Raw genomic sequence first — 25,020 nt, forward strand, 5'->3', positions numbered from 1 at the left:
GGTGTGGGTTGGCATTTCTTTGGGGGGCCGCACAGCCCTCCACGTGCTCGCCAGAGGTAGCCTGACTGCCATTAGGTACCGAGATGAGATCCTCAGACCCCTTGTGAGACCATATGCTGGTGCGGTTGGCCCTGGGTTCCTCCTAATGCAAGACAATGCTAGACCTCATGTGGATGGAGTGTGTCAGCAGTTCCTGCAAGAGGAAGGCATTGATGCTATGGACTGGCCCGCCCGTTCCCCAGACCTGAATCCAATTGAGCACATCTGGGACATCATGTCTCGCTCCATCCACCAACGCCACGTTGCACCACAGACTGTCCAGGAGTTGGCGGATGCTTTAGTCCAGGTCTGGGAGGAGATCCCTCAGGAGACCATCCGGCACCTCATCAGGAGCATGCCCAGGCGTTGTAGGGAGGTCATACAGGCACGTGGAGGCCACACACACTACTGAGCCTCATTTTGACTTGTTTTAAGGACATTACATCAAAGTTGGACCAGCCTGTAGTGTGGTTTTCCACTTTAATTTTGAGTGTGTCTCTAAATCCAGACCTCCATGGGTTGATAAATTTGATTTCCATTGATAATTTGTGTCATTTTATTGTCAGCACATTCAACTATGTAAAGAAAAAAGTATTTAATAAGAATATTTCATTCATTCAGATCTAGGATGTGTTATTTTAGTGTTCCCTTTATTTTTTTGAGCAGTGTACTTTTTTGCCCCACTGTAAGCTCTGCAGGTGGACATATTAGGAATGTTTCAGAACCACACAAATAGCCAACTAATGGACAGTTCCCTGCTCCACTCTCTCGCTGGGTGGCTGGTAGGCTAGGCCATATCTGCCTCACTGCTCACATAGCCTAATGGAAAACACAACAAGCTCCTGAGTTTGTAAAATAATAATATTATCTTCATTTAAAACATTTCCGACCTGCAATATAATTGTTCTGAATCACGAGCCGACCTGCGAGTTGAAAGAATGTTTTCATTCCACCTGCCAGCTGATTTATTTGCAGCTCAACCGCAGGAAAATCATGTGTATCCAACCCAATGCAGGACTCTACCTCAATCAGACAGTCCAGACTGTCTGATTGTCCCAGACAGTCCTATCAAAATTATTGCTTTTTAAAATATTTTCTGCTAAGAAGTTATTTTTGACCATTTCAATTGTAAACAATCACAGAAGGCAATTAATTGTTACCCAGAAATGATAAATACAGCTGCATTATACCTTAAAAGTCTGAGTATGATGACCAACGCAGTACATGTCTATTTATGATACTTTAATACTTAAGGCATCCTCCATGCATAAAACATATTTATTTGCATTTCTTTAGCTTCTTCCTTTCCCCTGGAGAAAACACTCACTCTTTGACAGCGTAAATGAAGACTATGTCCGTCACGATGACAGAGAGCCTCTGGAAAAGGATGGTAGCAGGACTGGTGTAGATGAGGTTCTGCACCACCAGCATCTCCTTGTCAAAATGCTGAGCCACGTGGGACAGGCTATACTCAAACCAGGCAAACAAAGGAGGGTAGTCCAGGGTCCACTCTGAGGTGTTCTACACAGAAAGACAAACACACAGTCAAACATTTCTATTCTATAGGTAAAATTTGACTTCCGACAGGCAATGCTCCCTCTATTTTGTGGGGCAGTGAGCAAATTTCAGGTCTGATGAGCGCAAACTTGAACATTGAGAAAATTATGTGCATCTTCCAGCGTGCGTTTACCTTGACCACTGAAGCTGTACCCACTTTAAGTTACAGTTTCAGAAAGTAGTCAAGTAGGCTACTTGGGGAAGATCATAATGTAGGCCTACTAGAGTGGCCTACCATCAGAAACAATAGAGAAAATGCATTCCATTCCATAGCATGGAAATAGCTGTTCCATCATTCAGCCTACAGTGGCCAATGTGTGGTGTTCAATGTAGACCTACATTCCATGAAACTTTTGAAAAAAAAAACCTGCAGGGCTTGACATGAACCTGTTTATCCACTTGTCCTTCAGACAAGGAGGTGATTGAAAATGTTGCTGTGTTGTTTGATTCAAGAAACCACTTTATAAAATGCATTATTCCCATACCATTATTACAGTTAATCAGACAAATGATGCTACCCTCTGCCTATTGGCTACTTAGCTTATTCATGCCCGTCTCAAAATACAACACTGCCCCTTTAAGACAAAAAAAAAGCTCTTTACCCAACTCACTTTTCAAAGATGTCTAGAAATGTGCACATTTTGTGCACAATCACACCCCCATTGCTTACTACAAATTATCGATAACTTACTAACTAGCAAAGGATATGAACAAATGTTAGTTTTGCACAGTTTCGGTATGTTGCATTATGTTTCAAGTCTGAGCATAATGACCAATGTTGTACATGTCTATTTATGAGAAAGTGGCTAATATTGCGTTGATTCCACCACTGCCTACATGTACATGTTACGTCAATCAGTTAAATTACAATTCCCACAGTAAAGGGAAACGTTGGTTGTCTAAGGGGTTCAATCTCATGCTTCTATGCGATGGCTGATATATATTTTTTTGCGATGGCTGATATTTAAGAGGGAACATTGCCGACCGGTGTCGTCACTCCTACGCGACGCTCTTCCCTCAATCTCTGATTTCGTCACTCTATCTGGCGTAAAATAATGATTTCGCTATAGGATTTGTAGCTAGAAATAGCAATTAAGGGGTGAGTGACACACTTTTATACATGCATAATATATGATTTGTATGTACGCATGCATGTACAAACCTCATGGTACCATTTTGACACAGGAAGGCTGTGAGTGATGGCGAGCCAGTTCCTGTGAACCTCAAAGTCTGTGGAATGACTGAAATATCCAGAAAACACCGTCATAGTCAACAACACAACACAATGTACCTCTGTTAAAAAAAAAACGTTACACAGATAGTTAGTTATAGGACAGTGTAGTTAGGAGTTTTGATGCTCTTATGACATTTTCCTGATGAGAATAAATGCCCTAACCACATTTATAGTTAGTTTATAGTTATGTGTATAAACGTGTATGGTTGAATAACTTTTTCAATACAGTGGCAAAGCTGCCAATGCAGTTATCAAGCTAACGCTAGCTAGCGACACAACTAATCAATGAAGTGGAACAGATACGATACCTTGAAATATGCATGTTTAGAAATCTATTATAAATTATTTGAATGTTTAACTTACTATGCGTTTATCAAAATACATTTCAGGAAAGAAACGCCGAGTGCTAATGCAGGAAACCAACTCCAGTCGTCTGCTCTGGGCGTCGCCATGACACTTTTTTTTTTTTGGAGGGGGGGGTTGTAAAAATAAACTTTATTGAGATGTACAGTATCGGTAGGCTCTGTTACGCGGTCCTTCCCGCAATCACATTGTCAAATTAGCACATTCAATTATACAAACAAAGCAAAAGAAGACCAGTAGAAATATTGAATTGTTAGCTAGATATGGACCGTCACCGTGCGGAAATGGTCAAATGTTGCGCAACGTTGAAGAAAAACTTCGTAGGCTGCAATTACGTACCATCCGGTGTCATAAACGCTTGCTTGTCCTCTGTGTATGAGTCGAGGTGGGATAGATAGCACACTTTGTACTTCAACATATAGATAACACATGTGTAATACAACTCAGATCGTAAGAGTGTTGTAACTAAAAGATCATTTGTTGCTCCGTGAGTTTCAAAGTCTCCGTGTCTGGGGCGATGACCAGTGTAAACAGACACTGTGTAACTCTTTTCCGGTCAGTATTTCGGCACTGTCAGAGGCATCTGAACAATGGCACATACTGGGGAACACAGAGTTGGAGAGGTAAGCGTTTTGGTATATTAGTAATCTTGCAGGTAATTACTCGATACATGTGTACTAACGCTGAGGGGTTGTGTTAAATGCGGAAGAGACATTTCAATTTAATGAATGCATTCAGTTGTGCAAGTGGCTAGGTATACTCCTTTCCTTTGCTATTAACCATTGCAGGCCTAGCATTTGTTTACTACACAGGTGTGCACAAGTTTATTATCCTTAACGAAACGTGTGTCTTGTTAGCAACTGCACATTCTTGTTAGCCAAGAATTCTCAAATCCACACTGCTCGATGAAGTTGAGTGGCAAGGCGTTTAGTTAGATTAGATTCGTTTTGGGCGGAGTTTAGCTAGCCTCCCTCGCAGTGGATCTGGACCGATTCCGGCTGAGAGTCAGGCTCGGCCGACGTCACGTGGCCCGAATCTGGGCCACTTTAGGCATATTACGTATGGCTAGGATGCGGGGATTGAGCCCCGGCTGATTCCGGTGAGAGTTATCTGGCCCAAATATATTACTTGGGGTCTCGGGCCGATTGAGGCTACTCTATGGCAGATGATTACACGGGCTGCTTCATATAATTCATTTCATTCTTTATTTTTCCATATTTACTCATTGTTTCTGTGATCAAAAAATACAATTAACATTTAAGATTCCTGTTTAAGTAGTATAGTATTTTGATACTTTGTGGGTGGAGGCTCCAGAGTGGTGCAGCGGTCTAAGACACTGCATCTATGCATTCGGAAGAGGGCCGCTTCAGGGCCAATTCCTCATTGCTAGCTGGGCTACCAATGACTACATTGAGTCGTTATTATTCAATGCTTGTAAAAATGCCCATAAATGTTTTTTGTAAGATTTTATAAACAATACAAAACAAACGACAACATCATACATCAACTATCACACCTGCCCAAACCCACTAGCACACACAACACATCTCCAGCCCCCACATCACTTTCCACCACATGGCCTGAAACTGCACCATTTTGTTTCACTCCATAGCCCACGCACTTTCAATAAAAAAATTAATCATAAGATTTTCCATTGTGTTAATGATGGTGGGTTGATTGATTTCTACGGTTTTAGTATACATTTTTTTTTGTCCAACCCATTGGGTATCTCACTACACCCCCATAGGCCATGTCTTGAAATATGCAGACAGTAAGTTTACATAGTAATACTTCTGACAGCCAACTTTCTAGCTCCGTCTACAACATCCAGACTTTATTTACCTAATTTTCAACAGAAATATGGGTGGGGTCTGTTTATGTTTTTTTATGGGGGGACTTAAGCACTTCCGGCCAATAGTTCGAAGCTAGCTAGCTCACTATTTATTTGTTTTGTTTTATTTCACCAGGTAGGCTAGTTGAGAACAAGTTCTCATTTGCAACTGTGACCTGACCAAGATAAAGCAAATTGCAATCTAAATCGCTATCGCTTCTCACAACTTCCAAACATGAACTCATGCAAAACTGGCATTTTATGTTCGGTAAGGGGATTCCACAATAACTGGCATAAATGGAAGCTGTTCATGGAGGAGTGTTTTTTGTTGTTGAGTGAGTGCAGTTGTTAGGTGCCTTTTGATTTGCACCCAACTCCTAAGGAGGATGAGTCTCTTTTGCTTTGGCTCAAAGCATTGAACTTGAAGAAACCACCAAACTGACCCAATGTCTGTTCCTATCACTTCGTGGACAAGAGGCCAACTGAAGAGCATCCCTTCCCTGAGAAGTGGCTGGGCTATGATACTCCAGTACAGACCAGAAAGTGACATCTCATCAGGTCATCAACACCTACAGGTAGTTGTTAGCTAGCTGCTACTTGCTAGCTATTATCACAGATAGGGTGTCATGAATCAGGCAGGAGTTAGTTAGCTAACTTAACTAGCTAGTTTAGCTATGTTAAGACTCCTAAGTCTTAACATACTGTAGCTATATAATTGTTGCCTAGCTAACTCAGTTAGCTAGCTTGAGGGCAGCCCAACTGATACAGTGTTGCTTGCTTACTAGTCTAGCTAGTTAAAAAACTAAATATATATATAACCAGGTAGGCTAGTTGAGAACAAGTTTGTCTAACCGAGTTAGTCCCTATATTGTTAGCTATTCAAAACTTCTGTCTGACAATGTCTCCCCCATGCCATGATTATCCCCATCCTTGCAGGCATGCCACTGGTGATGCTCATGAAATGTCTGTAACTACCTAAATTATTAAACATTATCTCAAGTCTTTTCTTTTTTAACCTAACCCATGACCAGTAGGCTGTCTGTGTATTTTATTTTGTTAAACTTGTGGCCTCTTTTTTTGACAGATGAAGACAACTCTGGTGATGCAGTCTCTGATCTGAGTGTACCAATGCCACCGCAGTGTAAAGATGCTGATACTCAATGGGAAGTTCCAGCACTGACTGAACACAGCTAAGTATCAAGAGAACCAGTCAACAAGCCCGCCTGCCACAAACAAACCCAATGTGGTGGTGCAGAGCCATTGACCCATACCATCCTGAAGAATGACATTAGCTCAGTGTTGTATACTGGCCATCCTTTTCTTTGACCATGTAGCATTTCTGCAGAGTGCATATCAGTGATCAAATACTCTTAACCTTGATGAAGCTGAAGCTACTCCAGGGTGATCTTGCTGAACGCTTTGTTGTGTCCCAGGGAGTAGTGTTGCACTCTCTTAGTTCCCCAACACCACTTGCATCATTGACTGCTCTGAAACCACTCTTCAGAAAGCACACAACATTGATTCCAGAGGGAAGTCATACAGCCACTATTAGTCCAGCAATACTCTCCAGTATTTGGTGGCCATTGCTCCATGTTAGTTTCTCCTGCATATGGAGGCAGATGCAGTGACAAGATCATCACCCAAAACTCTGGCTTCCTGGAATACCTTAGGCCTGGCGATGAAGTTATGACAGACAGGGGCTTCACCATCTGAGATCTGCTGAATGAGAGGAAGGTAAACCTTGCCATACCAGCCTTCACTCAGAAAGGAAGCCACAAGCACGAGAAGGATAGCTAATGTGCGTATTCATGTTGAGAGTTATCAGACAACTCCAAAGTGTTCAAAATCCTCTTCCAGACACTTCTCATCAACCTGACACACAAAATGGACAAAGTCCTCAGCATCGGTGCAGCACTTGTTAACATGCAGGGTGAGATCATCCATGAGGATGCCGAGTGAGCAGTAAGAATGTTCATACATCTGAAATGTAACTTTATACACTCATTTCATCCACATGAGATACTGTGTGTGTACAGTGCATCTGGAAAGTATTTAGACCCTTTGACATTTTCCACATTTTGTTACAGCCTAATTCTAAAATATATAAAAATGTTCTCTCTCGTCGATTTACACACAATAGCCCACAATGACCAAGCAAAAACAAGTTGTATACATTTTTGCAAATGTATACAAAAATACATTTTTGCAAATGTATACAAAAACAACTGAAATATCACATTTACATAAGTATTCAGACTCTTTACTCAGTACTTTGTTGAAGCACCTTTGGCAGCAATTACAGCCTCAAGTTTTCTTGGGTATGAAGCTACAGGCTTGGCACACTACTATTTGGGGAGTTTCTGCCATTCTTCTCTGCAGATCCTCTCAAGTTCTGTCAGGTTGGATGGGGAACATCGCTGCACCGCTATTTTCAGGTCTCTCTAGAGATGTTCCATCAGGTTCAAGTCCGGGCTCAGGCTGGGCCACTCAAGGACATTCAGAGACTTGTCCCGAAGCCAATCCTGTTGGAAGGTGAACCTTCGCCCCAATCTGAGGTCCTGAGCGCTCTGGAGCAGGTTTTCATCAAGGATCTCTGTACTTTGCTCTGTTCATCTTTCCCTCGATCCTGACTAGTCTCCCAGTCCCTGCTTCACCATAGAGATGGTGCCAGGTTTCCTCCAGACTTGATGCTTGGCATTCAAGCCAAATCGTTCAAATGTTGGTTTCATTAGACCAGAGAATCTTGTTTCTCATTGTCAGAGTCTTTAGGTGCCTTTTGGAAAACTCTAAGCGGGCTGTCATGTGCCATTTACTAAGGAGTGGCTTCCGTCTGGCCGCTCTACCATAAAAGCCTGATTAGTGGAGTGCTGCAGAGATGGTTGTCCTTCTGGAAGGTTCTCCCATCTCCACAGAGGAAACTCTGGAGCTCTATCAGAGTGACCATTCTGCACTCGGTCACCTCCCTGACCAAGGCCCTTCTCCCCCGATTGCTCAGTTTGGTCAAGCGGCCAGCTCTAGGAAGTCTTGGTCTTTCTAAACTTCCATTTAAGAATGATGGAGGTTACTGTATTCTTGGGGACCTTCATTGCTGCATACATTTTTTTTGGTACCCTTCCCCAGATCTGTGCCTCGACACAATCCTGTCTCGGAGCTCTACAGTTTTTGTTCTGACATGCACTGTCAACTGTGGGACCTTATATAGACAGGTGTGCCTTTCCAAATCATGTCCAATCAACTGAATTTACCACAGTTGGACTCCAATCAAGTTGTAAAAACATTAAGGATGATCAATGGAAACGGGTCTCATAGTAAAGGCTCTGAATACTTATGTAAATAAGGTATTTCTAGTTTTTCTTTTTAATAAATTAAACATTTCTAAAACGGTTTTCGCTTTGTAATTATGGGGTATTGTGTGTAGATTGATGAGAAAAAATATCAATTTTAGAATAAGGCTGTAACTGAACAAAATGTGGAAAAAGGGAAGGGGTCTGAACTTTCTGAATGCAATGTATATTTTTTTACTATTTAAACTGAATCATTTGTATGTTCCTACATTTGAAATGTACTGTAACTTTGCATGTTTCTGATAATTACAGGCATCCACTAGGTGCCGCTATCATGCCTTAAATATATTTACAATACATTTTCTTCAACACCAAAATGTCTAACATACCAATAGGGAAGACAACTGTTTATCAAGTGCCAGCCACACTGTTTTCTTAATTTGTGCACTTGAAAACCAAAACCAGAATCAAACAGGAAACACATTTGAAACCCTTCGACATGCCTCCTTGTCCTTCATTTCAAAAGGTTAAGGATCAAAGAAAATGTCAAGTGCAATTTCAGTGTTTTTTTAACACCATCATTTTCCAAGTGTAAGATGAGTTACGGTATGTTCGCATAATACGTTAATGAAGTGTCATTATGAAAAGAAAGCGCTATGCAAGGTTCAATAAAAATATATTCATAAATCATAAGGAGTTATCCTTAGGCATTAGATAAACATGTATGAAGAGAGCTGTACAAGGCAAGACAAAAAAAACACCAAGAATTATGCAAATATAATCAGGTAAATGTGTATATGAAGAGAGCTGTGGGGAGAAAAACACCAAGAGTTATGCTTGGATAATAAGGTAGAGCTGACAGAGGTTTACAATGCTCAAAATATAAGAACTATTCAAAAACACAAGTATTAGGCACGAGCCTAAATACCACAGATTAACATATTTGGACCACAGAATTAGTCTGCCTAACTAAAACTCATCTACTATCCTTGGCAGCATGTGTGAAATAGAATACCTTCAGTTTAGAGATAACATCAGCACAGAACTTCACATCAAACGGCACACCAATAACAACCTGCCCGGATAGAGCCAGACAAGCAGTTTACATCTCACCAGTCCTGTGCAGAACATGCCCATTTGCACCTTCATGTAATACCCAAGGGCTCCATTAGGTTGCAGCTGAGGAACCCCATCCATCACATCTGTTAGTTAGCCAGAGAACAGTTTAGTCAGAGACTCACATTTCTTACTCACAACAGGACATTTGATTTCTAGAATTTCTTGAGAGTTTAACACTATATGGGCTTGCAGAAAGCCATGGCTCCTTGTCACTCACTACTGTGCCTCTACTCTCCTGACTAAACCCACAACTCTCCATCCATGTGTAGGCAACCTGCTCGTTCTCCTTGCCATATGTGGTTGCTGAGTTCCCATGGAACCTTGGGAAGAGATGCTCCCGCACAAAGTTGTCTGGATTTGTTGAGGTGTGCACAGGAACCTTTGCTGACTACAACACATGGGATGCACTCTGTGCTTTAGTGACCTCCTAAAGGCTGGCACATTTACACTCCTCCAGCTTAACATCAACGTCATAAAATGACAAGGGTTTCTGACACTGCATGTTGATGCCATGTTCACCATGAGGCTGCTGGAGCTGTGTGGCTGCCGCTGGAACTTGAGGACTGTTTGGTTTGCACTTGTGCAGAATGCTCCCCACTGGAACATTGGCCCCTTCCAAACTCTTTTTAAATATGTTGTGTGAGTGGTACACAGGTTGTATGGAGAGTGCTGGTTGAGAACTTGTCACTTGGTTTGTGACGTTTGCCACAGATCTCGCTCAACCTTTTTGGGGATAGATTTGGCTGCGTCGCTGAGTTCCACTGGCATTGCTCATTTGTACAGGACACCCCTGTCAATCCGCCGCACACAGCATTCTGCACCTTCAACAATCAACTATAGTTAGAATAAACAATTACAGTACAGACCACTAGTTTACATGGTGTTCACAGTTGACTAGTTACAGTTCCTTTTTCACTAGTAGGTTTAGGTTATGATGGTGATTTCCTATTTGATTGTAAAATTCACCTTGCTTCTGTACCTACTCCATGGCCTTTCGAGATTAGACTGATATACTTACATAATGAGCCATTGAAACCAAGAACTGTGTGTCCGACGCAGCAAGATTAGTTTAATGGGAAATGCAACCGCAATGCACTTTGACACGTTGTAGGCTAATTATAGGGAGAAGCACCCATTCAGGTCCTTTTTCACAAATGATTGCAGCAGCTCACCTGGTGGTTAGTGGAAGGAGGCATCAGCATAGACTATCTGCAGCTCATTTTCCAACCTCTTGTTGTCAAAAAAGGGTACGTCTGGAACAGCGGTGTGAGTTCTGTCAGGAAACCCCTCTTGTTTTGAGTACTCTGGAAATGAACCATGATCAAGAACACGTAAAAAGTTGAGGCTCTTCACGTCAGCAAACCTCTGGGTTATGTGTAGTATGATTCCATTGAGTATTTCAAAGTACAGCTGTCGGTATCTGTCCAGGAGGCCATATCAAGAAGCTGATTAAACAGTATGATCTGCACAGGTGCAGCTTGTGCTGGGGACAATAAAAAGCAACTCTAAAATGTACAGTTTTGTCATGCAAAACAATGCGACAGATATCAAGTTGAGGGAGTGTGCAATTGGCATGCTGACTGCAGGAATGTCCACCGGAGCTATTGCCAGATAATTTAATGTTCACTGCTCTACCATAAGTCGCCTACGTCGTTTTGGAGAATTTCGCAGTATGTCCAACCGACCTCACAACCACAGACCACGTGTATGGCGTCGTGTGGCTGAGCGGGTTTGCTGACGTCAACGTTGTGACCAGAGTGCCCAATGGTGGTGGGGCTATGGGATGGGCAGACATAAGCTACGGGCAATGAACACAATTGCATTTTATCAATTTGAATGCACAGGGATACCGTGACGAGACTGAGGCCCATTGATGTGCCATTCATCCACCGCCATCACCTCATGTTTCAGCATGATAATGCATGTCCCCTTGTCGCAAGGATCTGTACACAATTCCTGGAAGCGTCCCAGTTCTTCCATGGCCTGCATACTCACCAGACGTGTCACCCATTGAGCATTTTTGGGATGCTCTGAATCGACGTGTATGACAACTGTGTTCCAGTTCCTGTATTTGTATTTCCAGTCTTGTGAAATCCATAGATTAGGGCTTAATGAATTTATAAAACATTTCTGATTTCCTAATATGAACTGTAACTCAATCTTCAAAATTGTTGCATTTTGCACTTATATTTTTCTTCAGTATAACACCCTTATCTTTGACATAGTGTGCTATGAATGTTAATTGACATTTGCAGGATATGTCTGTGGTGTCATCCACCTGGACTGCAATGTAGGGTGCTGAACTGATCTCACTGTCAACAGGGTTGGGTAGGTTACTTTTTAAATGTAATCCGTTAGTTACCTGTCTAAAATTGTAATCAGTAACGTAACTTTTGGATTACCTAAACTCTAACGTAATCTGATTACTTTCCGTTTCTTTTGGATTACTTCACCTGTAAAACATAAGAAAAAAATATTACCAATTTAACATTTATTGCAGAACCACATTAGAACACATCGCAAAACATTGACAAATGTATTTAAGCCCTGTATACCTGCCTCTATCATTCGTCCTTCATCCTGATCTTGTCCATTTACACTTATATGATCTGATCACAGTCAGACCACAATGCATCTTTTAATCGTGTACACCTGTCTAACAATGTGGGCACAAACACAATGTGCAGGACAAAGTATACATGTTAAAACCAGGTATAAGTAAGGGCTTAAGTAACATAGATGGTGCTAAACACTTACACCGGTACAAAAAGGTATGAAAATGTTTCCACTCACTACGGTAAGTCGCTCTGGATAAGTGTCTGCTAAATGACTAATGTGAAATAGGTCAATTTTTTTTCGTTTTACACATTTAGTCCGAGCTAGGTGCAATAAACCAACATATCAGACATGGCATTGCAGTAGGCCTATTCTGAAGCTAGCCTACTCAGATGATTGAAGGCAGAAATTGCTGTTGTATTGCAGCAAAAGGACATGCTCTAGATGAGCACCAGGCATCCTGTTTCCACCATAGCTGAAAAGACGCTCAACTGGGGCACTGGAGTGTTGTACTTCAGAAACAAGTTCTGGACTATGGGAAATGATTTCAAGGAGTCCAAAGACTTGTCTTTGAGGTACTTCCTCACCTTGTCCTCTGCAGTGCCACGGGCCCTAGTTGTTGCACCTCCGGAAAAAAAAATGTGTCTTCTGACTGAGACTCATTCTGTGCTCCCTCATCAACCTCTTCGGAGTGTGTGTTCTACCTAGAAGCAGTTTCTTGAACTAATGTGCTCTGCATCTCCTCCCTCTTTCCAGGGTTGTGCCAACACAGTCGAAACATTTCACTAGCAGGTGCCATTTTTGCTTCATGGGTGCTTAGCATAGGGCCAAACTGGCGGTCTATAGCCTCAATGACCGCAGTGATGATGTGTACAGAGAATGTCGCAAGAGGTATTTTCTCTGAGAGCTTAGACTTCAAGCTTGTTGTTGGGATAAGAAAGCCAAGAAAACACTTCTTCTCCCTGAAGATCAATAGAGGATGTGAGTGGCTGTAGGACTGTACTGTACTCCTTGAGAAAAGCAATCTCACGAGGATGTAGTTTGCTGCTCACACCCAGGTCTTCACAGATTTGCCCCAGCTGGTCAATGTATAAACATTGGGTTGTTATTTTACCTGAAATGTACAAGGTCCTTTTTTTTGCTGGATCTTCGTAGAATTTTGACCCATTTTGAGTCACACAAAATCATGTGCTCTCTACTACGACAATTAATCCACAGATAAAAAGGGAAACTAAGTTAGTTTCTAGTAATCTCTCCTAGTTCTTCTTCTGTGGACTTTATATGGTAGTTGACAACAAACTTTAAGGTGTGTTACCGCTACTGACTGGAGTGTGGACCTGGTTCATCTTTCAATCACCCCAGAACAAATTAACTAGCAACAGCAAGCTAGCTAGCTAGCTAAATGTTTCGACCTGGCCCCAAATTAATATAGTTGGTTCAGAATTCGTTTTGATATTTCAACCTGTCACCTGATCGTGTCTGGTGGGGATAGACAAACTCACCAGGCGCACACGTGGAGCCGGTTTGGTCATAATGTTAAGGTTGCTCTTCAAAATTGTGTGATACGTAAGTTTTCATTTTAAACTATCTATATCTGTCAGTCCAAAATTACTTTTTAATTCTGTAATCGAAATAGATGTATTTCCTGTTAAAGTTATTTACAGTTTCTATGCCTTTTAGCTTTCCATGTGGCCCAATTTATCGGTGAATTTTGAAACGCTACCCAAGTATTGTTCCATAAGGTTGTGTTGTTAGGAAGTGATATTGGTTCTTGTAGAATGTTTAATTTTCTTCCATTTTGTTAATGTTCTTAACAAGTATCGACTGATACTGACTTGATGAAGTCAGAGGTAGGCTACACTCCTCAAAGTCATCACCTCGCCACTCAACTCCATCTGTCTGTCTGTACAGAGTTCCACGTTGCAACACCTGTAGCAGCGTACGACCTGAGGAAAGTGGAGCTGACCCCTCTGGAACAGAGGAAACTGACTTTTGACTCTCATGCCATGGTCATTGAGCTGGAGAGCAATGGTGGGTGCATCATTTTGGACTTGATCTGTAATTCTGCTTCTGTGTTGCCTTTTCTGAAGTGGAAGTCACATCCAGACCAGGAAAGGCAAATAAGGTGATAATTGATCCACAGTGTAATAAAGAAACTGGACTGTTGTAATGCTGATGATCAAGTCTTTAATGATTTCTCTATTTTCAGGCTTTGAAAAGCGCCAAGCAGAAATCATAGTAGCGGCTCTGGTGACTCTGGCAACAGCCAACATGGACATAGTGTACAAAGACATGGTGACTGGAGCACACCAGGTACCACACACACACACCAGATACCACACACAAACACACCACACTCACAGCACACCAGGTACCCCACACACAGCACACCCGGTACCCCACACTCACAGGACACCAGGTACCCCACACCAGGTACCACACACACACAGCACACCCAGTACCCCACACTCACAGGAAACCAGGTACCCCACACCAGGTACCACACACACACACACACACACACACACACACACACACACCACACTCACAGTAGTCCAGGTACCACACACCACACTCACAGCAGCCCAGGTACCACACCACACCAGTTACCACACACAGCGGCCCAGATACCACACTCACACCACACCAGGTACCACACACATCACACACCAGGTACCACACTCAAAGCAAACCAGGTACCACAATCACAGCAGCCCAGGTACCACACACACACCACACTCACAGCAGCCCAGGTACCACAGGCACACACCAGTTACCACACTCATAGCAACTGAGGTACCACGCACCCCACACTCACAGCAGTCCAGGTACCACACCAGGTACCACACACAGCACACCAGGTACCACACACACAGCACACCAGGTGCCACACTCACAGCACACCAGGTGCCACACTCACAGCACACCAGGTACCACACCCACAGCATCCCGCTTGCTACCCAAGCTAAAGAAGACCAGACTATCACTTACACTTGTGACTGCTGGTATGTATGACAGTGTGTGCTTCAGTTACACCCATGGAATTGCAATACTCTGAACCTTCACCCCCACATTACACCCTCTTTCAACCACTCCCTTGTAGGTTGTTTCTGTTGTAAGACACCCCCGCCCCCCTTCTCTCGCTCTCTCTCCTGTGCATCTTGTTTAGGAGATTGCGCTGCAGCAGATCATGGCTCACCTGGACTCCATCAGGAAAGACATGGTGATCCTGGAGAAGAGTGAGTTTGCCAATCTGCGCTCGGAGAACGCTGTACGTACATAAACCCTTTCCTCCTCCACACAATCACTGCCTGTCTATCTCTCCTGAGCTAACAAGTGCACTAGGGATCTATAATAATAATAATAATAATAATAATAATAATAACAATATGCATTCTACATAAACCTGTATGTCTCTCTGCAGAAAATGAAGACAGAATTGGATCAGATAAGGAACAGGCTGATGGTGAGAAGTGATAAGAGATCCCAAAAAATACTACTATTTTTATTGATGAACATGTTACCTTTAAAAAAAAAAAAAAAAGTTTGTTTTACCCACTTTTCTCCCCAATTTCGTGGTATCCAATTGTTAGTAGTTACCATTTTTTCTCATCGCTACAACTCCCGTACAGGCTCGGGAGAGACGAAGGTCAAAAGCCATGCGTCCTCCGAAACACAGCCCAACCAAGCCGCACTGCTTCTTAACACAGCGCGCCTCCAACCCGGAAGCCAGCCGCACCAATGTGTCGGAGGAAACACCGTGCACCTGGCGACCTTGGTTAGTGTGCACTGCGCCCGGCCCGCCACAGGAGTCGCTGGTGCGCGATGAGACAAGGATATCCCTACCGGCTAAACCCTCCCTAACCCGGACGATGCTAGGCCAAATGTGGGTCGCCCCACGCACCTCCCGGTCACGGCCAGCTGCGACAGAGCCTGAGCGCGAACCCAGAGTCTCTGGTGGCACATGTGTGTGTCCTGTTCTGGACTATTCAGCAGGAGTGTGGGGTGCTAAGAGGTATTTTAGAAAGGAACATAACAGAGCAGTACGTTACTTTTTAGGTGTCCACAAGTTTGCACATATACTTGCAATAACTGGGGACATGGGCTGGGATCCCTGTGCGGTGAGATGGAAGGCATGTGTGGTGAGACTATGGGATAGACTGTTGGATATGCCAAATGCCAGAAGAGCTAGTAAAGTTTTTCAATGGGATCTATCTAAAGGGGGAACATGGACAACTGAAATGTTTGACCTTTTTCAACAATCTGACTGTGAACATCTTTACAAAAAAACTAATTAAGGGAGACATGGATATGATTAAAAAAACAACTGTTGATGCAATATGAAAAAGAATGGGTGGAGGAGATTAATCTTAAACCCAAGTTGAGAACCTTTTGTTTTATTAAGGGTGAATTTGTGTGTGAGTGATATTATGTATAACCTACCTAAAAGCAAGAGATCGCCATGTGCACAGGTAAGATCAGAGATATTGTCTCTACGTATTGAAACAGGTCAGATCAGGGATATTTCCTCTGCGTATTGAAACAGGTCAGATCAGGGATATTTTCTCTGCGTATTGAAACAGGTCAGATCAGGGATATTTTCTCTGCGTATTGAAACAGGTCAGATCAGGGATATTTTCTCTGCGTATTGAAACAGGTCAGATCAGGGACATTTTCTCTGCGTATTGAAACAGGTCAGATCAGGGACATTTTCTCTGCGTATTGAAACAGGTCAGATCAGGGACATTTTCTCTGCGTATTGAAACAGGTCAGATCAGGGACATTTTCTCTGCGTATTGAAACAGGTCAGATCAGGGACATTTTCTCTGCGTATTGAAACAGGTCAGATCAGGGGTATTTCCTCTGCATATTGAAAAAGGTTGGTAATTGTGGTGAAATGGAAGAGGAAAGACTAACTATTGTAACCTTGACGAAATAGAGAATGAAACTGATTTTATCCTCTTGCCTTTTCTACCAAGATATATGCTTGCTCTTATTCCAGAAAGACCACCAGATATACCCTGGCATTATGTGGCTGAACGATGAGGAGAAACTGAAATGTTTTTTTTTTATCCATTGTATATTTCCGTTAGCAAAATATTTAGATAAAGCCTGGAATAAAAGGAAAAATGTCTACCTATAATTAATTATAAAAAATATTTAGCTTCTATGTCGTAAATGGCACGTGTGTATGTAGATTGTGTATGGGCTTGTCTCCCACATGAATCTTCTCTTTGTGCTAGACTGGGTTCAAATGCCTTCTGTTTCTTTATGTATTTATTTATCTCTATATGTTATGCATGTACACTACCATTCAAAAGTTTAGGGTCACTTAGAAATGTCCTTGTTTTTAAAAAAGCACTTTTTTGTCCATTAAAATAACATCAATACAGTGTAGACATTGTTAATGTTGTAAATGACTATTGCAGCTGGAAACGGAATATTTTTTTATGGAATATCTTAGAGGCCCATTATCAGCAACAATTGTTTTAGCTAATCCAAATGTGTCATTTTAAAAAGCGGATTGATCATTAGAAAACCCTTTTGCAATAATGTCAGCACAGCTGAAAACTGTTGTCCTGATTAAAGAAGCAATAAAACTGGCCTTTATCTGTGGGTTCGATTACAGGCTCAAAATGGCCAGAAACTTACTTCTGAAACTCAGTCAGTCTATTCTTGTTTTGAGAAATTAAGGCTATTCCATGTGAAACAGACACCTCACAAGTCTTCAACTGGCAGCTTCATTAAATAGTACCCGCAAAACACCAGTCTCGACATCAACCGTGAAGAAGCAACCCTGGGACACTGGCCATCTAGGTAGAGTTCCTCTGTCCAGTGTCTGTGTTCTTTTGCCCATCTTAATCTTTTCTTTTTATTGGCCAGTCTGAGATATACCAGTACTTCCGGCGCCGACAGAGATGGCCGCCTCGCTTCGCGTTCCTAGGAAACTATGCAGTTTTTTGTTTTTTTACGTGTTATTTCTTACACTAGTACCCCAGGTCATCTTAGGTTTCATCACATACAGCCGAGAAGAACTACTGAATATAAGATCAGCGTCAACTCACCACCAGTACGACCAAGAATATGTTTTTCGCGATGCGGATCCTGTGTTCTGCCTTACAACCAGCGCCACGGGATGGTTCCCATGCAGCGACCCAAAAAAACGACTCAGAAAAAGAGGGAAACGAAGCGGTCTTCTGGTCAGACTCCGGAGACGGGCACATCGTGCACCACTCCCTAGCATTCTTCTTGCCAATGTCCAGTCTCTTGACAACAAGGTTGATGAAATCCGAGCAAGGGTAGCATTTCAGAGGGACATCAGAGACTGTAACGTTCTCTGTTTCACGGAAACGTGGCTCACTGGAGAGACGCAATCCGAAGCGGTGCAGCCAGCGGGTTTCTCCACGCATCGCGCGGACAGAAACGAACATCTTTCTGGTAAGAAGAGGGGCGGGGGCGTATGCCTTATGGCCAACGTGACATGGTGTGATGAAAGAAACATACAGGAACTCAAATCCTTCTGTTCACCTGATTTAGAATTCCTCACAATCAAATGTAGACCGCATTATCTACCAAGAGAATTCTCTTCGATTATAATCACAGCCGTATATATCCCCCCCCAAGCAGACACATCGATGGCTCTGAACGAACTTTATTTAACTCTCTGCAAACTGGAAATTATTTATCCGGAGGCTGCATTCATTGTAGCTGGGGATTTTAACAAGGCTAATCTGAAAACAAGACTCCCTAAATTTTATCAGCATATCGATTGCGCAACCAGGGGTGGAAAGACCCTGGATCATTGTTACTCTAACTTCCGCGACGCATATAAGGCCCTGCCCCGCCCCCCTTTCGGAAAAGCTGACCACGACTCCATTTTGTTGATCCCTGCCTACAGACAGAAACTAAAACAAGAAGCTCCCACGCTGAGGTCTGTCCAACGCTGGTCCGACCAAGCTGACTCCACACTCCAAGACTGCTTCCATCACGTGGACTGGGAGATGTTTCGTATTGCGTCAGCCAACAACATTGACGAATACGCTGATTCGGTGTGCGAGTTCATTAGAACGTGCGTTGAAGATGTCGTTCCCATAGCAACGATTAAAACATTCCCCAACCAGAAACCGTGGATTGATGGCAGCATTCGTGTGGAACTGAAGGCGCGAACCACTGCTTTTAATCAGGGCAAGGTGTCTGGTAACATGACTGAATACAAACAGTGCAGCTATTCCCTCCGCAAGGCTATCAAACAAGCTAAGCGCCAGTACAGAGACAAAGTAGAATCTCAATTCAACGGCTCAGACACAAGAGGCATGTGGCAGGGTCTACAGTCAATCACGGACTACAGGAAGAAACCCAGCCCAGTCACGGACCAGGATGTCTTGCTCCCAGGCAGACTAAACAACTTTTTTGCCCGCTTTGAGGACAATACAGTGCCACTGACACGGCCTGCAACGAAAACATGCGGTCTCTCCTTCACTGCAGCCGAAGTGAGTAAGACATTTAAACGTGTTAACCCTCGCAAGGCTGCAGGCCCAGACGGCATCCCCAGCCGCGCCCTCAGAGCATGCGCAGACCAGCTGGCCGGTGTGTTTACGGACATATTCAACCAATCCCTATACCAGTCTGCTGTTCCCACATGCTTCAAGAGGGCCACCATTGTTCCTGTTCCCAAGAAAGCTAAGGTAACTGAGCTAAACGACTACCGCCCCGTAGCACTCACATCCGTCATCATGAAGTGCTTTGAGAGACTAGTCAAGGACCATATCACCTCCACCCTACCTGACACCCTTGACCCACTCCAATTTGCTTACCGCCCAAATAGGTCCACAGACGATGCAATCTCAACCACACTGCACACTGCCCTAACCCATCTGGACAAGAGGAATACCTATGTGAGAATGCTGTTCATCGACTACAGCTCGGCATTCAACACCATAGTACCCTCCAAGCTCGTCATCAAGCTCGAGACCCTGGGTCTCGACCCCGCCCTGTGCAACTGGGTACTGGACTTCCTGACGGGCCGCCCCCAGGTGGTGAGGGTAGGCAACAACATCTCCTCCCCGCTGATCCTCAACACTGGGGCCCCACAAGGGTGCGTTCTGAGCCCTCTCCTGTACTCCCTGTTCACCCACTGCGTGGCCACGCACGCCTCCAACTCAATCATCAAGTTTGCGGACGACACAACAGTGGTAGGCTTGATTACCAACAACGACGAGACGGCCTACAGGGAGGAGGTGAGGGCCCTCGGAGTGTGGTGTCAGGAAAATAACCTCACACTCAACGTCAACAAAACTAAGGAGATGATTGTGGACTTCAGGAAACAGCAGAGGGAACACCCCCCCCATCCACATCGATGGAACAGTAGTGGAGAGGGTAGCAAGTTTTAAGTTCCTCGGCATACACATCACAGACAAACTGAATTGGTCCACTCACACAGACAGCATCGTGAAGAAGGCGCAGCAGCGCCTCTTCAACCTCAGGAGGCTGAAGAAATTCGGCTTGTCACCAAAAGCACTCACAAACTTCTACAGATGCACAATCGAGAGCATCCTGGCGGGCTGTATCACCGCCTGGTATGGCAACTGCACCGCCCTCAACCGTAAGGCTCTCCAGAGGGTAGTGAGGTCTGCACAACGCATCACCGGGGGCAAACTACCTGCCCTCCAGGACACCTACACCACCCGATGCTACAGGAAGGCCATAAAGATCATCAAGGACATCAACCACCCGAGCCACTGCCTGTTCACCCCGCTGTCATCCAGAAGGCGAGGTCAGTACAGGTGCATCAAAGCTGGGACCGAGAGACTGAAAAACAGCTTCCATCTCAAGGCCATCAGACTGTTAAACAGCCACCACTAACATTGAGTGGCTACTGCCAACACACTGTCAATGCCACTGACTCTACTCCAGACACTTTAATCGTGGGAATTGATGGGAAATGATGTAAATATATCACTAGCCACTTTAAACAATGCTACCTTATATAATGTTACTTACCCTACATTATTCATCTCATATGCATACGTAGATACTGTACTCTATATCATCGACTGCATCCTTATGTAATACATGTATCACTAGCCACTTTAACTATGCCACTTGGTTTACATACTCATCTCATATGTATATACTGTACTCGATATCATCTACTGTATCTTGCCTATGCTGCTCTGTACCATCACTCATTCATATATCCTTATGTACATATTCTTTATCCCCTTACACTGTGTATAAGACAGTAGTTTTTTGGGGAATTGTTAGTTAGATTACTTGTTCGTTATTACTGCATTGTCGGAACTAGAAGCACAAGCATTTCGCTACACTCGCATTAACATCTGCTAACCATGTGTATGTGACAAATAAATTTGATTTGATTTGGCTTTTTCTTTGCAACTCTGCCTAGGCGGCCAGCATTCCGGAGTTGCATCTTCACTGTTGACATTGAGCCTGGTGTTTTGCGGGTACTATTTAATGAAGCTGCCAGTTGAGGATTTGTGAGGCATCTGTTTCTCAAACTAGACACTAATGTACTTTTGCTCAGTATGGCACCAAGGGCCTCCCACTACTCTTTCTATTCTGGTTAGAGCCAGTTTGCACTGTTCTGTGAAGGGAGTAGTACACAGTGTTGTACAAGATCTTCAGTTTCTTGACAATTTCTCGCATGGTATAGCCTTCATTTCTCAGAACAAGAATAGACTGATGAGTTTCAGAAGAAAGTTCTTTGTTTCTGGCCATTTTGAGCCTGTAATCGAACCCACAAATGCTGATGCTCCACATACTCAACTAGTCTAAAGAAGGCCAGTTTTATTGCTTCTTTAAATCAGAAGAAAAAAAAATTCAGCTGTACTAACATAACGAAAAATTGCAAAAGGGTTTTCTGATGATAAATCAGCCTTTTAAAATGATAAACCTGGATTAGCTAACACAACGTGCCATTGGAACACAGGAGTGATGGTTGCTGATAATGGGTCTTTGTACGTCCATGTAGACATTCCATTAAAAGTCTGCTGTTTCTAGCTAATTTACAACAATAACAATGTCTACACTGTATTTCTGTTCAATTTGATGTTATTTTAATGGACTTTAAAAAAAAACTTTTCTAAGTGACCCCAAACTTTTGAATGGTTGTGTGTGTGTGTATTCTTTTACTGCTCTATGTATATATTTGTTTGGATAACCTTATTTACTATTATGTATTGATTTTTATCTTTACATTTCTCTCTTTATGTGATGCGCAAAGAATTATTGTAATGTTTGTTTGTGTCAATTAATCCCATAAGGGATGGGTTGCCAATTGGTGATTTGACATGAAAATAAAATGTAATTCATTCACTATATTATTACTGTATGTTCTATGTAATTCTGAGTTATCATTTCATCTGTTTATTGTTAAACTATAACTTATGAATAATGTAATAGTTTATCAGTAATCTCTGTGGTTTCTCACTCAGTAAGTACATCATGTGACTTGTGTGGATACATCCAAAATGGCACCCTATTCCCTACATAGTGCACTGCTTTTGGGCCCTGGTCAAACGTAGTGCACTATAAAAGAGAATAAGTTGCCTTTTGGGATGCAAACAATAACTTGTGTATCCTGTTTTCACTTCAGGAGGAGAGTAAGAAGGTCCGAGCTGAGGCCAAGCTGGACATCAACCTGGAGAGGAGCAGGGTCACTGACATGGTGTGTGCATGCGCATACGCGTGTGATTGATTATTACTCCTGAGACCTTGAATTGACATTCTGCCACATGCTTTCTCTCTCTCTTTCTCACTGGGCATCTGTCTCTTTGTCAGTTTACTGAGCAGGAGAAGAAACTTATGGAGAACAGCACAGAGTTCCACAGGAAGGTAAAATGCCATCTTGTCCATGATGATATTTCTATACTCCCACCACAGTCTATAACAGCTGCATTTCTTTATGGGGCGGATTCCCAGAAACAGATTAAGCCTAGTCCTGTATTAAAAAGCACATTTTAGTCCAGGACTAGGCTTATACCATGTCTGTGAAACCAGCCATATGAGTATAGTAATATGATTCCCTATGTTAATGTTCTCCTCAGAACGCAGTCATTGACCACGAAACAATGGAGACGACTAAAAAGATTGATCTAGAGGTGGCCTCCCTGAAAACTCTACTAGAGTCGCTGAAGCTGGAAACCATCCGCTACCTTGCAGGTAGTGTGTGTTTGTATGCCAAATCAAATGTTATTTGTCACATGCTTCGTACGCAACAGGTCTAGACTAACAGTGAAATGCTTACTCACGGGTCCTTTTCCCACGATGCAGAGTTAAAGATATGTGCTTGTGTACATTTCTGTATATTCAACTGTTCTTTGAAATATGGTATGAATTTAAGTGGGATCATGATATACCCCCCTCTGCTTTTCTTTTTGGTAGCGTCCGTTTTCGCGTGCCTAGCGATTGCCTTGGGATTTTACCGCCTTTGGAAGTGACCGTCTCTGCTGTGGGGGTTTGATTGCATTGTACATAGATCCCACTGGGTGCACACTGGTTAAATCAACGTTGGTTTCATGTAATTTCAATTTCTACTTTTATGTATTTCTACTTTTAAATGGCAATCTAGAGTACATGGAGAGCTAAGACTAAGGCCAAGCATGAGTCATTAAAATTAATCAACCTATTAAACAAAGTCAATCAGATATTTTGAACATAACTGTTGAGTGATACAATGTACAATAAACCTATTTATAGGCACTATATCTATAGGTTATACAAATGGCTCAATACTTCCAAGAACTGTATTTGGATATGGATTCCACATGACATGGAAATAAATAACTTTTCCCAATGAACCACATTTATTGAATACTTAAATCATTGTCCATTTTGATTTCAGTTCATCTTTCATTTCCAAGCTGCCGATAGTGATGCAACAGACTAACACAGAACACAAACCGTCTGCGTGCATGCGCGATCGTGCATAAATTTATTTTGTCCCCCTTACACCAAATACGATCACCACACGCAGGTTAAAATATCAAAACAAACTGAACCAATGACATTAATTTGGGGACAGGTCAAAAAGCATTAAACATGTATGGCAATTTAGCTAGTTAGCTTGCACTTGCTAGCTAATGTTAATTTGTCCTATTTATCTCGCTTGCAGTTGCTAGCTAATTTGTCCTGGGATATAAACATTGAGTTGTTATTTTACCTGAAATGCACAAGATCCTCTACTCCGACAATTAATCCACACATAAAACGGCCAACCCAATCGTTTCAAGTCATCTTTCCTCCTTCCAGGCTTTTTCATCTTTGAACTTATATGGTGATTGGCATCTAAACTTTCATGGTATTACCACGACAACCAGCAAAACAGTTAGTCTTTCAATCACTGATTGTGGGTACAACCAATGAGGAGATGGCACGTGGGTACCTGCTTCTATAAACCAATGAGGAGATGGGAGAGGCAGGACTTTCAGCGCAATATGCGTCAGAAATAGAAAGGAGTTCTATTTTAGCCCTTGGCATCGCAGACGCTCGCGAGCAGTGTGGGTGCAATAATTTAATAACATGGATTTCAAAATTTATTTTGCGATGCTTGCGCATGCGACGTGTCCAGTCTGGTCAGCATGTAACAATTCCTCCTCCACCATACTCGACACCCTTGACCCACTACACAATGCCCTATCCCACCTGGACAAAATTAAATACCTACAGTATGTGAGAATGCTGTTCGACTACAACTCAGCTTTCAACACCAATGTGCCCTCCAAGTTCGTAGCCTTGGGTCTTAAGTCCTCCCTGTGGACCCTAGATTTCCTTATGGGTCGACCCCAGGTGGTGAGGGTAAGCGAACACCTCCCCCATGCTGATCCTCAATACAGGGACCACCCAGTACTCAGCCCTGCACCTTAATACTGCTTCCCTATGTAATTAGTCATTGAACACTGGTCACTTAAATGTTTACATACTGTTTTACCCAATGATGTATATACTGTATTCTAGTCAAGGCTCATCCTGTATACACTTGATATACTGTAAGTCCAAATAGTTTACAGTGGGTACAT

At 42.9% G+C, this 25,020-nt stretch overlaps 2 protein-coding genes across 2 annotated transcripts in view; one reads left to right on the forward strand and one right to left on the reverse strand.

Annotated features, from left to right (window-relative positions):
• The window catches only part of alg8 (ALG8 alpha-1,3-glucosyltransferase), a 37,198-nt gene extending 33,712 nt beyond the window's left edge, over nt 1-3,486 (reverse strand). The window contains exons 1-3 of the mRNA XM_031797218.1: nt 3,194-3,486; nt 2,759-2,837; nt 1,367-1,560 (exon numbers count right to left, since the gene is read on the reverse strand). Coding sequence (XP_031653078.1) covers nt 1,367-1,560; nt 2,759-2,837; nt 3,194-3,282 — 362 coding nt within the window. The 5' untranslated portion in view covers nt 3,283-3,486. The remainder of the gene's footprint in view (nt 1-1,366; nt 1,561-2,758; nt 2,838-3,193) is intronic.
• ccdc90b (coiled-coil domain containing 90B) lies at nt 3,331-23,807 on the forward strand. Its single transcript, XM_020452232.2, has 9 exons — nt 3,331-3,816; nt 13,895-14,014; nt 14,193-14,296; nt 15,153-15,254; nt 15,408-15,449; nt 22,599-22,670; nt 22,784-22,837; nt 23,050-23,164; nt 23,387-23,807. Exons 1-9 carry the CDS (start codon nt 3,711-3,713, stop codon nt 23,440-23,442), a joined length of 771 nt encoding a protein of 256 aa, XP_020307821.1. The 5' UTR covers nt 3,331-3,710; the 3' UTR covers nt 23,443-23,807.
• Nucleotides 23,808-25,020: the final 1,213 nt, after the last annotated feature.

This window comes from Oncorhynchus kisutch, linkage group LG19 (assembly GCF_002021735.2).
Source record: "Oncorhynchus kisutch isolate 150728-3 linkage group LG19, Okis_V2, whole genome shotgun sequence".
Classification (NCBI taxonomy): domain Eukaryota; kingdom Metazoa; phylum Chordata; class Actinopteri; order Salmoniformes; family Salmonidae; genus Oncorhynchus; species Oncorhynchus kisutch.